The following is a 20,245-nucleotide window of genomic DNA, read 5'->3' on the forward strand; positions in this document are numbered from 1 at the left end:
TACCTGAAAATTTGGAGAGGAGTGGTTCAAACTTGTCATCTTTAAAATAGATATGAATCAGAGAGAAGATGGAGAATATTTCCCAGCTTGTTTCAGAAGATAGAGATTTGAAAGTTTTGGCCAGTATTTCAGCCAAATATTCACAAATTCTTTGCAAAATTTCATTAAAAAAAGATAAAAAATGCTTCTTGAACCACTCCAGGTTTTGTTTCTTTATTATCTCAGAGGGGTATGACACTTTGTTTATAAACCGACTGGGACTACAATTCCTTTCTTAGCAGAATTGAAATATTTCTGAATCTTATTAAATGAAAATCATTACTAAATGTAAAACTAAGTGAGTTTTCTTAGTTATAGCCCTCTGTGCTGATCTTTACCTAGTCTACAAGATAATAACTCATACTTTCCTTTCAAATTGCTATGCTGCAAGGAAATAGTCAAGAAAACTCCAGTCAGGGAAAGAGGTCAGTAAGAAGGAGAGACAGAATGATTTAGAAACTGAGGGATGACTGAGCCAAGGTGCCATCTCCCCCAGAAAGTGGGCTGATCATTCACTTAGATTCTGATTTCAGGCATGTTCATTTTTTATTGTTTCTTTTCCCCAGGTCTTCTGACTGTTGAGAACTTCCTCTCTCACCACGCTTTCCCTTCACTTCCTCTCTACTTCCCTCCCATTCTTTCTTCCTTCAGGTGCTTTTAAAACCACTTTCAAAGCTGAAATTGCAAATGAGTTTTTTGCATTCTGAATGACAATGAGGGGCTCTGTTTGAATAGCTGAATGCTTCAATGGCAGATATTTGACTGAGTTCCCTAAAGCCCAAAGCCTATGAAACCATCCACGATCTGAATAGAGCCAATTACCAATTACAAGGAGCTGCTGCTCCTTGGAAGATTCTTTTGGGTTTTTTTTTTTAGAGTCCAAATCAATGCAGACTTATTGTAGACAGACCATTTTATCTTTTTCTTTGAAGAAACAATTTCCCTGCAAGACTGGTTATAGGTTATATGTGTCATCCACCAGATACATCATCTTCCAATGTGGGAATGTGAAAACATTCAACCACTTGGATCTTAAATTTTCAACTTCATTTTTACAAAGGCTTTCCATGAGGCAGCTCTTAATTGTGTTGGTCTGCTATGGTCATTCCTTGTGTGTTGGCTCACTTAAGGTGAGGATATGATTCAGGTGCACTGCAAAATTGGTGTGCAGACCTCACCATTTAACCCTTCCTGTGGTTTTCAGTGGAGATATTTCAACAGCAAGCTGATGACTGGGTGGGATGTGGTTAGATGGATCATGCTGGTGATGTTTCTGCATGTTCCTCATGGGGTAGAACTGGAATGTGCGTGGCCAGAACTGTCAGAAAAATATTTGGTGTTCTGGATATCCCATTGGAGCCAGATGGCTCAAATTCTTCAGGGTTTCAGTGAGGTCCTAATATAAAATCTTCTCCTTGTGTCTCCTGCTTCAGTGTGACCTGGAAAGTTGCCTGAGATGCATTCAGGGTGATCAGCAGCTGATTTGAATTGTTGCTATATCTCTGTTATATCTCCTCATCAAGCTGTGTGGTAGCTGCAGAAAGCAAGGATGGGCAACTCAATACAGTCAACCAGTAGATGGTCTAAATCCAGATTAAGAATTTGAGACTACTTAAAGATTTTTGATCCTTACAACTAAATCAATAACTTCCAAAGCTTTTTTTTTTTTTTTTTTTTTTTTTCAGAGAAGATATAGTTATATGCAGGGTTTAACTGGGATACCTTGCTGGAAATTCATTGAATTTGTTTTAGGAAGAACTAAGTATTTTCCAGCCACTTAATCTAAGACATTATATTTTAATCGAACAAACAATAACAAAAAAACATAAATGGGGATTCTCCTTCATGACCTTGAGTAGCCTTGATTGAAACTGAAGCCTGATCATGCTTGATTTTCCAGACTTGAAAAGTAGCATCCTGACTGATGTCATGTACTTTGCGTGGAAGTTGTCATATGGTCTTCTTTCTCCACTTTGACAGATGGCTGAATTTAGGTTTCAGTCAAGACATTCCCTGAGCAGCAGGACCAGTGAACCCTGCTCTCATGCAAAATTGCATCCTGCCTTCCCCCTCCCCTCCTCAAACCCAGCCCAGGAGAAGGATTACGCTGCCTAGTTGGTTGGATTCTGCTAAAAAATGTTAAATACCCTCTGGATTTTGGTGCCACTGAAGAATAAATTAAAGTTTTACACTTTTACTTTGCAGCTGCTGTGATTGTTTTAAATGAACTAAAATGCACACAAACTTGTTTGAGACAGTTCTACAGGAAGCTGAAATTTGCCAAGGGCTACCAGAGTTATGTAAATGAGTAAAGGAGGTAGAAATGTATAAGAAGGAGGTTTATTTATTCTGTCATTGTAGAATGTCTAAAACACTGCATCTCTTAAGCCCTAACCATGTTTCGGGCTTCAGAAGAGGAAACAAAGCAATTCTGAAAGAGCTGCCTGAACAAATCTGTCATGAACTTCTCCCAAATGCTCTCAAATCTATACTTAAACATTTCTGCTAGTCACCAGCTCTTTCTAAACAGATTAAAGTTTTGTTATTTTTAACAGAACTTCACTCCCAATAAAACCAATTTTTAAAAATTTTTTATTCTCTGCCAAGACATTTGCGCTTCTCTCTTTAATTTTTGTTTAACAGCATCAGATTCTATTTTCCCCTGAAGAGCTTCCCTGGTTGCCCACATCTTTTTTGCTTCCCTGGTTGCCCACATCTTTTTTTTAAATGCAGCCACGACTCCTTGCCCAATATTGGTCTCATCTCTCCTGCTTTCCCTTCAAGGCTTCAGTCTCCCCTGGCTGATAGCCCAGCCCAAATGGGATGCAGGGAACTGAGCTCTCTCCTGATGGCATTCACTGTCCCTCACTTTGGTTTTCTCAAGAATTAGAAAGAAGGGCCTTATACAACACCACAGGGTCGTGTTCTGATCTGTCCTCTATGGCTTCAGAAACATCTCCAGGCAGATCTCCTTCCCTGCCCAGCTCTGCTGCTGCTGAGCTTCCTGCAGATGTCCACCCCAGTGTCTTGCTGGGGGACGTCCTTTCTTGGATTTCATTGCAGTGCACAAGGCAGGGTGTTGGCAGCAGGGCAATGTCTGGTGCTGTAAAGCATTTTCTTGAAAAAATATTGTCCCCTAAATGTGAAGTCATCCTGTTGGTAACACACTGGGGATTCTGCAGGTTGAGATTCCTTTTTGCTTTGTTGTGTTTGCTTTTCATCTTACAGCTTAAATCCAGAGTTGCCCTAATGCTGTTATGTATTTCACAATATTGATTTTTTTTTTAGCTGTCTTCATTTAATGTTTTTCCCCCTTTTTTCCCTTTTTCTTTTTAGACCAACCTTCACATCACAGATGTGAAGAAAGAATAGGCGCAGAAATTGCTTTTAGTTAGAGAGACTGTAATTTACTCTTTCACTACAGGAGGAAAAAAACGTCTCGCCACAGAAAGAGACGCAGATGAAAGGCCAAATAGTATCTGGACCTGTGTAAGCACTGCGAGATGTGTGTGTGTGTATGTACGTATTTTCCTTCAGCGGTGCACAGAATCCCAGTCAATTATTTGATGCACTCGCCTGTCTGGGCTGTGACCTTCTAGAAGGGCCCCCTCCTCCAGTCCCCCCACACGACTTGTCAACACATTAGTCATATACAACTCAGCTGATGCCAAACGGCCGCAGTTCAGCCAACTATTGAGAGGCTGGAAATTCTGCTGCCTCCTTCTATTGGTCTTGGGTTTTTCCACTGTGCGGACCCGGTGGTGCTTTAAGACTGCGGAGGGCTGGGGTTAGCGCTGGTCCCTGCGCCGCGCCGGGAGGCAGGGGAGGTGAGCGGCGGGCTCGGCGCGCTCCGAGCAGCCGGAGAGCGAGGCAGGAGGGGAGCGGAGCCGGCAAAGAAGCAGCAAGCAAGGAAGATGTGCCCGCCTGCCCGCCCGCCTGCCGCCGGGCCGAGGGGAGCCGTGTGAGGAGCAGCGGCAGGAGGAGGAGGAGGAGGGAGAAGAAGAGGAGGAAGAAGAGGAGGAGGAGGCGTGCGAGGAGCCGGCTCGCCGCGGCTCGGGGCCGGCCGCCGCTGCTGCCGGGGATGCTGGTGTGGCCGCGCCGGAGGATTTTGTCACCTGTGGCCCTGCCCCCGCCGCCCTGCGGGCGCCTCCCCGAGCCAAGGACACACCTGGGCCCCGCCGCGCTCCCGCCCCCCGCCCCCGCCGCCGGCCGCCTCTTCCCCCGCCCGAGCGCCGGGCGAGCATCGGCGGAGCCGCGGGGCTGCAGGCGGGGCTGAGCGCTCGCTGGGCGGACGAGCGGCCCCGCAGGCTCCGAGCAGCCACCAGCCGAGCCAGGCGAGGCGGGCGGCCGGACCCGGTGCGCGCTGCCTGCCAGCTCCGGCCCGGCCGTGGGCGCGGCGGGCGAGGGCGAGCCCGGAGCGGGGAGCGGGGGAGCGGCGGGGGCATGTGGATGTTGGCCGTCGCCTTGCTCCACAGCATCTCGCATGGTGAGCCCCGCCGCGGGCGTCCCTTCCCTTGTCCCCATCCTTCCCCTCCTGCCGGCCGGGAAGGGGAGCGGGTCGCGGTGGTGGCTTTTGTGCCGGGGAGGAGAAGGGCGAGGAGCGAGAGCGCCGCGATCGCTTAAAGTCGCTCACCTCGCCAAGTGACAGCCCGGAACCTCCGTGCCTGCCTCCTTCGGAATGAGACGGCGCTTGCAGAGGCGAGGAGGCAGAGAGGCGCTTTTTCTTTCTTTCTCATCTGGAAAAGTACAGAATTTCTGCCAAGTGCCGTAGAAATCCGTCAGAGCACGCGGGGATAATTTGAAGGGCTTCCATCCTAAGCGGTCGCATTGAGATATTGATTCCTTTCGCATCTTTTTTTTTTTTTTTTTTTTTTTTTTTTTAATTCTCCCTCTGCTTTCACCTTACGTTTTTTACATATATTTAGAAAAGTCGTATTTTAAATTTATTTAACTTTCATCATTTCTCCGTGAAGGTACCTGTTCCGAAATTTTTTTTTCCCCCTCACTCATTTATGTAAAAATATGCACGGATAAGCATTACATCATCTGGAAAGGTTGAAGACTTTTAGTCAATTATAAAGTTAGGAAGGGAAATTAGAGTGAGGATAGAATAAGGGTAAACCTGTTATTCTTTATTTTTTTTTTTCCTTCTGCCAACTCTTTGACTGACAAACATTTATTGCAGTTTCTGTGCGTTTTTAATAGTGGGTTGGGGTATTTTGGAACATTTAGATATATTTGATTGAAAACCATGGCATGTGTAAAAATATGCTTAAATTGCTTAAGTTTTATTAAAAATGCACGTTTAGCATTGCAATTTTAAGGACAAAAATACCAAATTATTCTGGGGTGCCAGCTATTCTATTGCACTGGCTCCTCCGATTCGAGAACGTAACATTGCCTGTAATGCTTTTCACCCTGCCAGATAAATCAGATTAAACACACAATTCTCGAAATAGGCAAAGCAGGTAGAAAAGGGAAAAGGTTTCTTGTGGGGAATGAATGAGAGAGGAGCACAGGGCAAAGTGTGAGGATTCCTGAAGGATGGAAATAATTGAACCTCTGGCAGAGGGTGAGGGATGAATGCTGGATGAGGGTGCCTTCACATCTTCTTAAGTAGACACTGGATGAAAAAATGCACTGACAGGCATGGCTGGTCCAGTGTGAAGCACTGGGGAGGGCAGAAATCAGGAGGTGAATCTTAAATGCGTGGATTTAGAGCGACCTTAAAAGCATTTTTGTCTTCTGCGTGCCTCAGAATTTCGTATTGTCGTGGCTTGAAATCCCCCAAAGTGCAAACTTGGAAAATTGTTCGCATTTCTTTTGGCAGTAAGAGAACTGCAACAAGTTTTAACATTAAGAAATTATCTATTTATTTATTTATTTTTGACAGGCAGCAGCACTGTGCCTTTCTGTCCTCTCCAGCCAGATACCTTGGAGGGAGAGATTTGCTGTTAATAGGACAGACAGAATCAGCCTGGAAGTGTGCTCTGACCAGTGCTATCCATTTAAAACTAGATTTGCATAGAAATAAACCCTGGTTCTCTCCAGAAATCATATTTTACAAGAAAAAAAAGCAGATGTTTTTTTCTACTGTACTGATGCTTTAAATTCTATGTTCTATCCTAGTTAGTCCTCCTTGCAAGGATTTTTTGAAAAACACAATAATTTTTGCCTTATGAGGTTGGAGCACCATTAAAATCTCTTCCATTTATTCCTTGATCTATGAAGTCAGCAGTAATTTCACTTTCAGTTTCCAAGTGTTTTTGGATCACAGTCAAACCTGAATTTGTCTCCCAAAGAGTGAAGAGTGTAATGTGTACATGATAGATGCATCTGCATGGATTCTGTGCTGCCACGCAGCAACATCTGTACGTTTGTGACTCCAGGGGGACTAAAATTAAATGGTTTTGTGTATAGCAATATTCCAAGATGTAAGCATTGTGAAAACATGTAGTGGGCGGTTCAACGATTCTTTGCAACTTAAAAAGTCTGTGTGTTTTTGGTGTCATATTTGATGTCAAAATGCAGATTTTTAGGGTCTTCTTAAGGGAAATCTTTGAAGAAAATGTCACCTACCTTCATGTTAAGACTGGATGTGATGGTTTTATTAGTTGATAACACTTATTAGGACTTATTAGGGTCATTTTATCAGAGTCAAGAGTCAGAGAATAATATTTTTAAAGGACTTCAGATTTTAATGCAGTGTCATATCAGATATGTATCTCTTTGAAGGAAATGACTGCATATAAAAATAGATACGTCACGTACACATTTATTTTCATTATTCTATCTATAACTCCATCTGAACTCCATTGTGTAACAGGCAGGGCTCTTTTATGAGTGTATCTGGTTGTGGGGGGGACAGATTTCTGCTTGGCTTCTGTCACTGCCTTTTCAAACCACACCATATTTTCTTAGAATACCCGTGCAGGTATAAGTGGTTTTCCAATGTGTTACACCTCATTCTGATTTTAACTTAAAAATGTGTAAGATTGTTCATGTTCGTGTTGGTTTTGATTTTTTTTTTCCTTTTTTTTTTTCTTTTTATTTCTGAGGGGAGAAAGAGGTTAAAAATAAACCCATAGGTTTAACTCTGCAGTTGTAGTCTTGGGCTTAATTTCTGTTGGATAATGGATAATGGAAACCTTCTGAATAGCAATAACAAGGTTGGCCCCCATATTTCCCTACAGTCACTCAGCACAAATACATTTTGTCAAATTAGATATGAGCAGTGTCACTGGGAAGGCTTTATGCTTGTGAAATAGCTTCCTTCTGGGGACAATAAACTACTGACACGCTCTTCCATCCAATTAGTATTTCTGAAGCCTGAAACAAAAACCTCCCCAAATACCTGGTTAAAGTTTATGTATTTTGTGAGGGTTTTGAAGTCTCGTTGCTGTGAGTTCTTTAAGAATACAGGTAACTATTAACCATAAAGGCATTGCAGCCCTGGAAAGTACGTGGGATGATATAGACATCAGTGGGAGCTCTGCAGCTGAATTCACTACCTTGAAAGCCTGAGTCATGCAGTTCTAATCCTGAGCAAGGCTTTTGAGTTGCCTTTCAGGGTTACTCTACCTGCACCACCTTCCCTGCTACTCTGCCTGAGTATTCCAGAAGTGAGCAGCAGAAGTCTGCTGTACCCTGGTCATAATTAGTAATGGGGCATTTCACTAATTGCAGGGAGAGAAAGCAGGGGAGGCTCTGAGGGGAGAGTGGCCTCCTTCAAGATCCTGCCTCTTTTTGGTAAGGGCTGTGGTCGAGCTAGTTCAGGTGCTGCTTTCAGAAATGAGGCTCGTTCAGCATCACTCAGTCTCTGCTGTGGATGTGCTGAACCCATTTCCAGGCTTCTCTCTGGCTGCATTTCTTACATGCCCGTTGCCCACAGATGCTCTGCTGAAATCAATCGAGCATTGGGAGGCACCAATACAGCACAGATGACACTAAAAATACATTTCCATTAAAATGATTTCCTGTTTGAATCCTCTCCCTGCCGTACTTCTATCAATGTGGTTTTTAGCAGCATTTTGGAAGATGGAGAAGGATCACACTGAGCTGGGAGCAGGGGTTAGTCTGGAGGATGAGGAGCAAGAGCGACGGTGGTGCTGAGCCTCCCCAAAGAAAATGGTGATTTTTCAGTGCTGGGGATGCAACATCCGAGCTAAAGAGCAAGCTGCTCTCTTTGTAGGAACATACTGACCTACCTGCATCGCTTGTGTGGAATTCTGTAACCAGATCCTCACCTCGAGGAGTTGAATGTGCAGGAAACATTCAGCTTGGTGCTTGTGTGTGGATGGCACAGCACAGCTCAGGGTGTTTTTTAATCCAGTGCTACCCGAGCTATGAATAGCTATTAATTAATCACCAACTGCCAAGGGGAAAAAAACCTGTTATTGCTGGGCAGTCAGAGGACATGGGGATATCTATATCTGTTTCTCCTGTGCTCGGGGTGTGCTGCTCCCCCAGGTGCTGGGGCTCTCCGGGGGGATTTCCTCCCGTGGTGTGCCCAGTGGCTGTGCTGGAGCTGGAGCCACAGGACACTAGTGGGCAGCAAACCACAGAATCTGTGTCTTCCTAAGCTGTGGGAGCACACAGAGGCAGCTCAAAGAGGCATTTTGCCTGTGTTTTTCTAGCAAGGGCCACTAAAAGCTGGTGGATGCTGCATCTTCTTCCCGTAGCGCTGGACAGCAGATGTGCGTGGCACTGAAGGTGTTTTTTGGGAGTGGTTCAAAGAGAAGTTGTTTTTTGCAAGTTGTAAAAACAAACCTCTAAACCGTCTTAAACGGGGCTTTATTGCAGCTCTCAGCTCTTCACTGTGATTTCATACAACCACAGGATTGTTTAGGTTGGAAAAGACCTTTGAGCCCAACTGTTCCCCCAGCACTGCCAAGTCCAGCACTGACCCCTGTCCCCAAGTGCCACATCTGCAGCTCTTCCTGCAGGAAGGCTGGCTGTTCCAAGGCTGGAAAACTCTTCCCATGAAGAAATTTTCCTCTTATCCAATCTAAACCTACCTGGTGCAACTTGAGGACATTTCCTCTCATCTTAACCCTTGTTCCATGGTGAAAAGATCCCGAACTCCACCTGCCTCTACCCTTCTCTCATGGAGCTGTGCAGAGCCACAAGGTCCCCCCTGAGCCTCCTTTTTTCCAGGCTCAGCCCCTTCCCAGCTCCCTCAGGAATTCTCCAGCCCCTTCCCAGCTCCATTCTCTGCCCTGGACACGCTCCAGCCCCTCCAGGTTTCTCTGGAAGTGAGGAGTCCAGAAATGAAAACAGAATTTCAGATGTATTTCAGTGGAAAAGTTTAGAAGTTGATTTTAATTTTGTTTGTTCTTGAGCAAACTTTTGTCTCATAACATGCTGCTAATTTGAATTATTTGGGAAAAATCTCAGGGGTTTTGGTGATTAGCTCATCCAGAAAGTTCCTCCAGTTAATGAGGTGAGCTCAGGCTGGGCCTCACTTTTTGTGTCTTTGCCTGAAAAAGAGACTTAACTGTGCTGCCCTCTCAGGTGAGGGGGTTGTTTGGGATGGGGAAATAATCTCTTTTACCCATTTAATAAACAATTGCAGTATAAAAAAAAAAAAAAAGTTGAAAGCAACAAAATGAACCATCTTGCTGGGGGTGGGAGGTCAGGGCAATGGATTGAGGAGCAAAATATATGGATTTTTTTGTTTTCATAATGTTTACTCTAATTAAAAAGTTAAGATGTGTGTAGGATCAAGACCTGTTTGAACATACCACTCATTTAGCCTTTGATTTTATTTGGAACATGCCGTTTATCAATCTCTTGGTCTTGAAGTCTTTCAGATTTGCAGTAGGAAGGACTAATTCCATCTTCTACTTTAAAAATCAAAGATGAGAGCCTAACATTATTTTCATCTTTTATGCTAATGCACATTTTTTTGACACTTTCAATGTATTATTTCTTTTGAGTCATTGAAACTGCAAATATACTGCAAAAATCTATTTAACCAACATAGGTCTGCAACATACTTCAGAATAATTAATTATTTCAAGGTGAATGTGTAGGTGTCTGCAGTTAAATTAGTTGTTTCACAATATATTTTGAGTTATTTCACAATCTTATTTAATCGTCACTTTCTTTTCATTTAAACTGTTATGAAATCAATTAAATTAAGATCTGAAATTACAATTCTTCAAAAGAAGCTTTGTCTTTTCAGTCTTTACCTCCCTGACCTTTAAAAACATTTCATCAAACAATTGGTGTCTCTGAAAGCAAAATAACACAAAATGGGAGGTATTCAATAATAAAAGCCTTTCACAGCTCAGTATTTTAGAGCACTGAACATCTTCTAGAGCAAGCCACTGATTCCTCAGGTACTTGTTGGCACTGGGATCCTTTCTTGTCATTGCTTATCTTTGGATACTCCCATTCACAAAAAAAAAAATAATTATTACCTCATAAGTACTTTTTTTTTCTCCATCAGAGCATTGAGTTACTCATCAGAAAAATACAAAGTAGTGTGTGTCAATAAATACCTTTCACAGTGGAGTGGGCAACGATCTGTTTTGAGGGAGGAAAGAAAGGCAAGTGGATGGACAGACAGGCTGACAGAGATTAGCAAGTCTTCCCAGCATCCCTATTTAAGCTATTTTTACTCAGAAGGCAGGGAGTAAGACTTAAGAGTGAGCCAGCAATCCTATTTATAGAAAGCCATTTTTAAATGCAAAGGCTCTGAGGAGGAGAGTCACCTCCATCCCAAACACCAGGCTCCCTGGAGCTCCCTCAGCACCGAGGAGGGAGCAGCCTGAGCTGCAGCACTGATGTGCTCCTGCTGAAGCTTCCAGAAGGACATTTCCCTCAGAAATGCAGGAGTTTGGGCCATGGAGCAGCCCAAGAGCATGGCTGAAAATAGCTCCCTGCTCCACATCCCCGTGGCAGAGACAAAGGCACACCCAGGGATCACCTGAGGAATTCTTCGCCTGGTGCCTCTCTATGTATTCACTTGGACATCCTACTCATGTGGCTCTAAGTTTAATTTGTCCAGGATACAGTTCCTTCTGAAATTTTAAAATAAACATATATATTTCTGCACATTTACATATATAAATCTACATAGCTTATAATTGCTTTAAAACTCCTGTGTACAGAAGATCTGGCACTTGCTTTGCTGTCTAAGTGTGCTTGCTGCTATTTTCTTCCAATTAATTACACTGTAATCCCATGCAGAAAATTTGTGGCTTAAGGTCTATGTTTTGCACTAGGCTAAAAATTATTCTCAGAAACTTTCTGCCACCTAAATTTTTGGAGTAACTTTGGGGAGCCCTCCAGTGTTTTAAGAATATCAGAATCATATTTTTGAAATGACCGGGACTATTTCAACGCAGCCAAAATATAATTACACTGCACTGTAGCTGCAAATAGTTGCCTATCTACATAATCTACTCACAGTGATTCTGTAGATGAGATTGCAGGGTTGCTGTGTCTATATAAATATATCTGTTGGTGTGAAATCCTCTCATGTGCTTTTGCAAATGGAGTGGCTCATGCTGAGCCTGCACGCTCGGGGCGTTCGTCTCTCAGCATGGCAGAGTGGCAGCCCCCAGTGGCTCCAGTTTTTGGGTGCCAAAATGGAATTCGGGGATTTGTGGAAGAGCTTGTTCCCCGCTCTGTTATTTATCCCCATGATAACAACTTGTTCAGTGAAGTTTTCTAGAGGTTTAGTAGTTAATGTGGAGTGCAAATGACAAATGTCAGTCTTTGAAGTGTAATTTTTGTTTAAGCTGGCTCTCCTGTTTTAGCTGGGAAGAGTTTTTGGGATGCTGGAATGTGCAGGCTTGGAGGAACCCATGTTCCACCCACTAATCTCATTGTTGGATTTGAGTGCACTCAAATCCACTAGGCTGCTTTTTTTCCCCAGCCCATGGAAAGGTGATGCATGAAGTGCAAGCTCTGGCTTCTGTTGACTTCTCTTGTGCAATTGTTTTTCTATCAAAAACCATTGTGTTTTGGTTTTTGTTGTTTGTTTGTTTGTTTTTGTTTTGTGGCATTACCTTCTGAAGTCTTTGGGGTTTTTTGTCTGAGTTTTATTAGGAATTTTGGCCCTGACTCAGGAAAATACTGTGAGTGCATAGTCAGTCGCTTGATAATTATGAGGTGAGCATGTGACAAGCTGTTAGAACACTCCTGGCTTGAGCTAAGGACAGAACAAGTCCTTGACAAAGTCCTTTTTGTTATTAAAAGTAGATTCAGATGTCCCTGGAAGGGGATCTTGCTGGAAAAAATGTTATTCAAGCAAAATAGGCTTTAGGTGGACCTCAGCTTGAACTGCAAAGGGGTTCACCATCCACACTACACAATGTTCACCTGAATTTTTTCCTCTCATTAAGTGGCTTTTCTGTGAGGCAGTTTAAAAGCCAGTTCACATATTATTTCTAGGCAAGTAAACCATAATTTATGTTGCAACTGCACTTGTGAAGTACAAAGCAAAGTGTTTGCTGTGTCATGATATGAAGGAAGCAATTTGGGAAGCTGTCAGTGGAACAGAAGTTCTCTCCAGTTATGTTTGCAGACATCCAATGTAGAGAGTTTTTTGCATAGTGAAGTGATTTTCAAATGTCTACAGTAATATTTGCATTATACTTTATGCTTTTAGCTGTATTTATTTACGGAGATTTCCTTTGTATCTTTCTAGTTTTGTTGAGTGACCTCAAGGTTTCTCTTCCACAATGACAACTTTTTTTTCACAACCCTGTTATGTAGGGGCTCTAGAAACCAGATTTTCATCATTTCAGGCACAGACAGTGAGGTTCATCCCACTATGGAACTTGAGTGCTAGGTGCTGATTACCATGGTTTTTGCTGTGTCAGCTGTGGCTGAGGCTTTTTGTTCTCAACTTTTTCGTAAATATTTATCTATAAAATGCAGAATGAATGCTCAGGGGAGAGGGAAAGGTGGGGACACAAGGATAACTTTTAGTGGGGAGGCTAAAGGAAGTTAAAAGGGTGATTTGGGATTACACAGGTATCCAGCCAGTGATGTAAAATGAGAAGAGGGAGGGCATTCACAGGGCATAAATCCCTGTGGGACAGCAGGAGGGCAGGCTCTGAAGGCCAAATTCCAGCTGGACAGGTTATGGTGAAGGACCCTGAGGTCCTGGCTTCAATTTGCAGTGGGAAAGGCAAAGCTGAGCCTGTTCCCCTGTGAGCTGTGGGTGGAGAACACGACAGAATGTGGCTTTGGGACTACTCAGGGCTCTGTTTTGGCTACTGGTCTGTGCCAGAGAAGCTGGTGCTACCCATGGATCCTGCTGTGTGTCTAGGGATAGGGAGCTCAAAACCCCAGCTGCCCTTGTCCTTCACTGCCTGCACTCAGATTTTTCTTTCATTCTTATCTACTTCTGTTATTTAATCTCTGCTGTAGGCTTAGTTTGAGGCCTACTACCAGTCTTCTCTCCAAATTTTCCCTAGTTATTTATATTTATTTTGCCTCTTCCCCTGGAGGCAAATGGATTTGGGGGAGTGGAGGAGATCAAGGATGGACAGCAATCTTAGAAATGTCAGCGTGGCTGTAGGGGAGGAAGGGCAAGTGGAGCTGAGCGCCTTTATTGGGCAGGAGGGAGATAATTAATCCTTGGGAAAAGAGGCTGAGCTGTCAGGCTTTCAGAGCAGCCCTGGCAGGGGTGATTTGCTGTTCAGCTGTTGGGAGCTGTCAGGTTTGGTGCAATGGGGTCTGCTCAGGGCATGTGCCTGATCCCCCAGTGTGGGAGTCCAGGGCTTCCCTCTGGCTGCCCTGGCAGGTCTGGGACTCTGGCAGGGGTCAGGAACCCCCCTGGACAGAGCCCCCAGAGACACTGGCTGTGATCTCTGTCCATGGAAAAGAGTTTTCAACCTTACAGGATGAATTACCAGCTCTGAGTGTTTGATATCAGTAATAATTAAATGTGGCACAGGTGCAAAAGTAAAATTTTAGGATTCTAGATTAGGGGTCCAAAGGGCACAAGATGGAGGAAATTTGGTGTGCCTTGTCCTTTTTCTCCTTCTTCATGCCCTCCATGTCTCACTGTGGTGTTGGCATTTTTCTGTTGTCTCAGGCTGGGGACACACTGTCCAACGTAGGTGACAGATATTGGCACGTTCTTGTAAATCCAGCCCAGGGAGTTTCTGGTATTTAATGTTTGTAACATCCCACTGAGGGCAGAGCCCCACACGCTGCCCTGCAGGACAGAGCTGGGCAGGGCAGCAGAACATGTGAGAGATAAACAGAATAAACAACCTGGAAACCAGCACAGACCAATTATGGCTTCTGCTTTGGCAGTGGGGCAGAAAGACAGAGACTTTTTACAATCTCAGAATCATCAATACCACAGATTCTGACACCCCAGCCTCGCTCCTGGGTCTCTTGGGGTGGGAATCCTGGAAGCACTGGAGGGGAGCAGGTCCCCAATTCCCCACTGGAGAGCAGCTCTCTGTCTCTCTACCAGATTGGAGAGCTGCTGGCTTAGCAAGTTCTGAGGAGCACCCGTCAGTCGTGGTGGGAACACACCTGTGGTGTGAAATTTTCCTTCAGGGGAAGAAAGAAAGGATCAGGTTTGAGCTTTTCTATCCTAGTCTAGAGTAAAAATCTTGTTCAAAAATCTTTTGCTCTTTACCAGTTTTTGCCCTTATCCATTGTGTTTGTGCTCGAGGAGCAGTGTGGCTTCAGAGAGATGTGATTGCATGTGCTCAAACTGTGCTTGACCCACTGGTGATGGAGCTGGAGGCCTTTTGGAATATCCAACCACTGGCACATGTGAAGGCAAAGCAGGGCAAAATAAATGCCTGTGTGAAGACATTCCAGCTGCAGCAGTTCAGTGCATATTTATTAAACCCAAAAGTTAGTCCCTAGTGGATAAAAGCAATTAGAGAATTTCTACCACATCACAAAATGCGTGTCCACAGAAGAGAACATTGGGCCTTAGTAATTCCAAAAGGATTTAATGAGATTTAAAAAAAAATATTTTCCTAAATAATAGTAATCTGACTGCTACTTAATTTCAAGAGGTTTTGAGAACTTTGGATGTCAGTCAGTTGAGTTTCTGCCTTGTCTGTGTTCAAGGATAACAACCTTGTTTGCTCACCATGTAATGCAGTTATTCTTCTTCCCCACACTGTTCCTGCTGCTCTCAGTCCCTGGCATGGACACTCCCTGGAATATTTGGGGTAGGGGTTAAGGTTGGCTGAGCATCTCAGCTCTGCCATTTCCGAAAGCATGTGCAGCTGGCCTGGTGCTCAGGAAATTTTACACAAAATAAGTAGCATGTATGGAACAGCTTCCAAGTGGGAAATGAAGGCATGATGGCATGGCACGGTGCTGGTGCTCTTATGGGGTGGGAAGTGGAAGGATGTGGGGAGCTGAGCTGGGATTGCAGCAGGAGATGCTCTCACTTGGCTCAGGACCTTCCAGAGGGCATGAAGAGAAACAGGTTTAGGGGTGATTGTGTTCCAGCCTGTCTCTGATCATGGAGCAGTCTCAGGTAATGTTACCATCTCTGTGTCTGTCCCCACTTTGCCATGTTGGAGCTTTTGGGAAAAGGTGCAAAATCTCCTGAGTTTCTTTTAAGCTGTTGCTTGGAAGTAAACAAACAGGAATTTCAAACTAGATGTTTTAATCAAGGAACATATTTTAAACCCCATAACTTTAAAATCTGAATGGAACTACTTTCATTAATTAAGTGGTTTGCATGTGTGGTGGTATGGGATCTCTCTCTTTGAGTCAGGTGTGCGTGCAGCATGGTGGTTTTACCTTCATGTCAGTGAGAAACTGATTTATTGCCTTATAACTGAACAACCTGAAACTGGTCTAGTGGAAGGTGCCCATGGCAGGGGGATTGGAGTTGGATGATCTTTAAGGTCCCTTCCAACCCAAACCACCCCACGTGTTTTTTTTATTAGTTCATCTATCAGTCACTTATTGAAAGTGTGACAATGCCTTAAAGGGACATACAGCTCTGTTGCTGGGATGTTTCTGGCATCATCACCTGCAAAGGAAGCTGCTTCCTGCTTTCTTGAGAGTTTCCAGAATCTGAATATTGATTGCACATAGAAGGGTGCTCAATATGTGCAAACCCTGAGGTAAATTTGCCCTGTGCTGTATCTGGTTACCTTATTTTATTATTGTACACTCATTCTGAGGAGCTGAAAGGATTATTAGTCATAGCTCTGTAAGAAGGATACAATCAATTTAAATTAGCTCACGCTTGATCCTGTGTGATCTGGTGCCTTTAGAATGTAGGTAAGCAGCTCATCATTTTGCTCCCTTACATAACACTGTAGGAAACTTTTCCCAAGCTCAATCCTGTGGCACGTAGGCACATGGGTTAATTGTGACCTAGTGATTGGATTCAATGATCTCTGAGGTCTCTTCTAATCCCAGTGATTTTATGATCTTTGTAAATGTTGCAGTTTGTAACATCTGGATGTTTTTAATGTCCAGAAGAATTATCCATTTGAAAACCTAAACACTTATTCAGAGTAATTCAACTGTGTTAGTTTGTGTAAAAAATCAAACAAGACACACCTCTGAAGATTCTTTTCCTGTCTAAGTCCTGCTTCTCCCGTTCCTCCTTTCCATAAATTCTTCCAGGTTTCCCCCTGTCCCTGTGTATCTCATCCTAACCAGTGTCATTTGACTGTGTGGGTAAACAGCAGGGGTGATTTTCCTGGTCTCTCCAGACTTCTGCCTTACAGAAGTGCTATGATTTTGCCAGGAAAGCCAGACAGTATTACACAGCAAAGCTCCCTTAATATCTCTTGCTTTTCCATTCTTGCCTGCCCCAAGCCAGAGAAACCCAGCTGATTTAGACTAATTATTTCAAATGCAGTTTGTAAAAGGATGCTAATACTTTGCTGTATCCCTGAAGGTCATCTTAGAGATCCATAGTTAAACATTCATGTGGGAGACTCTGGGGGAAACAGTAAGGGATGATTTTAATGGAAACACAGTGGGCTGAAGTGTGTGCTCATGCTCGAGTCTTCACAAGGCAAACCAGGGTAGTGGAGTGCTCCTGTGCTTTTACAACACTTAAATCTGAATAAACTAAAGCCTGCAGACCCTGCTTGAACATCTTCCACGCTGGAGAACTGTGTATAATCCAGGACTGCTTCAAACTGCTTCCTCAGCACCACAATCCTCAATCTCTGTTGTGTTTTATTAAGGGGGAAAAAAAAAATTATCTGTGCACGATCTCTCATCATTAAAATGTGCTGGGTGCCCAAGGTGTTTCTTCGTCTGTTCCTCTGGCAGCTTTTCCCCTCAAGTGATTATGCTAATTAGTGTTTGATCAGATGATTAAATTATAATTCGATTAATCCTACGTGCTAAATGCTCTGAATGCATTTCCACCGCCTGAATGCCTTGTGTTTAAGCATTCCTGTTTGCAGCTTGATAGGAGGCTCCTGCCTTTCCCGTGCCTAATGGATTTTCTGTATTAAACCCACGACAGTTCCCTTTAATGCTGGGATGCAGGGGAAAGGGCTTTTTGTTTTCCTCCTCTGCTGCACAGAACCAGAAATAGGTAGGTTCCTCCTAGAGGATCTGAATGTTGCTAGGGATTGCAAAAAATAACAGAGGGGGGAAAGGTTCCAAGCTTTTTAATTACTATTAATAAGCTCACCCCATGTCCCATTCATAACTCATAACTATAACAAAAAACTATGGTACAGCTAAATCCTCAATCTGTCTGCATTCTGAGTGGTATTTTCCCCAAATAATTGCCTCCTTTTTAAAGCCAAAATATATTTTGGTCCAGAGACTCTCTTCTTTGCAGAAGAAATTTTCTGTCTGTGTGAGGGTGGGGTAGAGAGAGAGAGAAGGTTGTTTCCACTCCCACTACCTGCTTTGCCCTCCTTTTCCCCCCAGGCTTATTTTTGCACGCCATCTCTAGGAGGTAATCTCCAGCAAGGGTGTAGAGTGAAGAGCACACTGAAATTATAACCTTGGTGCTGCTGAGAGATTAATGCTCAGCTGCAGCATTGCTTCCTTTGTCTTTGGGGTCCTGCATTTTTAGGTCATCTAATTTCATATATCAGTTCAACATACTGGAGAAAAACAACAATAAAAACCAATAAAAACATTATTTTTTTAAAACAAGAGTTGCTTTGGCTTTCAATATTAAATATTTACAGGTGTTACATAGCTGAATATGTTAACTGGCTTCTCTGTTTTTATGGGGGTAGGCACCAGTGTCTTCCTCTGTCAGAGGCTGATAGTAATGAGTGGCTGAAGTTTAGAGGGAGGATGTTAAATTTAAATCCCTTGGTTTGTTTCCATCCTACAGTGCAGAAAACACTCTCATGGAACAGCCTCCCTCCCTCTTCCCCTCTCTCCCTCTCCTGAATTTATCTCAGGGGAAGTGTGAAACAGATTGAGCACAGGGTTGCCAAGACCTGTCTAGGGGGATTTTGCTTTTTTGTACCCCAGGTGTGGGAGGGTAGAACGAGGGAATAGGGATGTAAGGGATGTTTTCTCTTTCCTCTCCTTCCCTTTGTTTACCTGAAAAGCTGTCAGAGATTCATAGACCTCCTTTAACATCTTATTTTACTCCTTTCAGACTGTCTAGGAAAAAAAAATTTTACCTGTGAGGTGTCTGGCATGCTACAATCTATTGCCAGCTATAAACCAAGGTGGGGTAAAATGAGTCCTCTGTTATTAAAGTCACAGAGGCCAAAAAGCACCTTCATTCCCTCAAAGAGCAGCTGTGTGCCAGTGATGGAATACTGAGATCTCATGATTTAAGAGGATCTATGCCCTGCCAATGAATTCAGCCTCATCCTTTGCCAGAGACCCCATCCTGGGAGTCTCCCCTCACCCTTGGCTCACCAGTTTGCACTCTTGCCTCAGTTCTACTCCCTCCAAACAGATTGTGGGCAGATGTTTGCTCTGCCAACATCTGTGCAGATTTAAGAAATTAAAACCTATGGCTGTCTCCTGCTATGTGTTTGGGAGGGGGAATTGACCCTGATCCTACATGGCATGGATGCAAACCCCCTGCTTTGTATTGCAGCTGGCCCATTCCTGTGAACCCCTCCTCTGTCAGGGTTTGTGGGGTGCAGTCCTCCATCTGGAAGGCAGTGATGAGTAGCTGCAGGCAGTAATACCTTCAAGGGATCCAGATAAATAGATCTGGAAGCAGGCTTGTGTCACCATCCTCATTTTAGAACTGAAAGAATTAGGCTAAGCTGAATTAAGGCTCTAATTCTAAATGAAAGTGCTAGCTTAGGATGCTGCTTAGCTCATTCTTTTTAAAAGTTTAATTTCAGCTTCATTTCCTGAGTATCCCCATGTGGACAGGTCCTCAGACTCTGCCTGGCCTTGGGTAAGCTACTTAAGCTTGTGACCTGAGGATGTTAGTGCAAAATACACTAAAGCATGTGTGGGAAGTGCATTAAAAATTCCATGGGAGATAACTGTATGCCTGCTTTTTGGTTTTGTTCTGTTTTTGTTTTGTTTTTTCAGCATTCTCTGTGTGGTCTTCCAGACAGAAATCTGCTTTGCAAAGGTGATCTTGGAGTAGGGGAAAGATATCCAGGTGGGGAAAATGGCTGTGCTGAATGTGGCATTCCAAGCTATTCCATTGAAGTCTCTAACTCACCTCCTGACTGTGTAGTGGGAACACATCCCCTGCCCACCTGACAAGTGCTTTTTTGGATGGATAGAAATATCCTTAGAGCTCTGAGCCTCTGGAAGTAGAGGAGCTCATGGTGAGCAGCATGAAAACCCTTTGGAAAATGCCAGTTCTGTGTCACTGCCTCGCCCTTGCTCTTTCCCTAGGAAGAACATCTTCCAATAGTCCAGCAGCAGAGGTCAGCGCTGATTTGCATTGGAGAGGCAAATCTAAGCTCAGAAGGAAGGGGTGTGACCTATCCACACCTCCTGTGTCCAAAAACACCCCACCACACTCTTCACTGCCACAGGTGCCACGTGCCTCACTCGTGTTTTCCTTCATGTGAAAACTGGTGGCTGTGGATAGGATATCACCATCCAGGTGCACAGCATGAACCATTGCTGTTTTAAGCATAAAACTCTTCCTAAATGCTATTGAAACAGAGCTGAATATATCTGTAACTAGTCTGGCTTCCCACCTTCAGGCAGCTACAAAGAGAAACAGATGAATTTTGAAGGGAATCTTTGAGGGACACATGGTTGACACGCAGCTCTGACCTCAGTTAAAGTCTCCTGAGGCTTGCAGAGAAATTTGATG

At 43.8% G+C, this 20,245-nt stretch overlaps 1 protein-coding gene across 1 annotated transcript in view; it reads left to right on the plus strand.

The window, feature by feature from the left end:
- The first annotated feature begins 3,628 nt into the window (after positions 1–3,628).
- DSCAM (DS cell adhesion molecule) overlaps positions 3,629–20,245 on the plus strand; it is a 446,056-nt gene continuing 429,439 nt past the window's right edge. The window contains exon 1 of the mRNA XM_021527473.4: positions 3,629–4,525. Coding sequence (XP_021383148.3) covers positions 4,483–4,525 — 43 coding nt within the window. The 5' untranslated portion in view covers positions 3,629–4,482. The remainder of the gene's footprint in view (positions 4,526–20,245) is intronic.

This window comes from Lonchura striata, chromosome 1, assembly GCF_050655825.1.
Source record: "Lonchura striata isolate lonStrDom1 chromosome 1, ASM5065582v1, whole genome shotgun sequence".
Classification (NCBI taxonomy): Eukaryota; Metazoa; Chordata; class Aves; order Passeriformes; family Estrildidae; genus Lonchura; species Lonchura striata.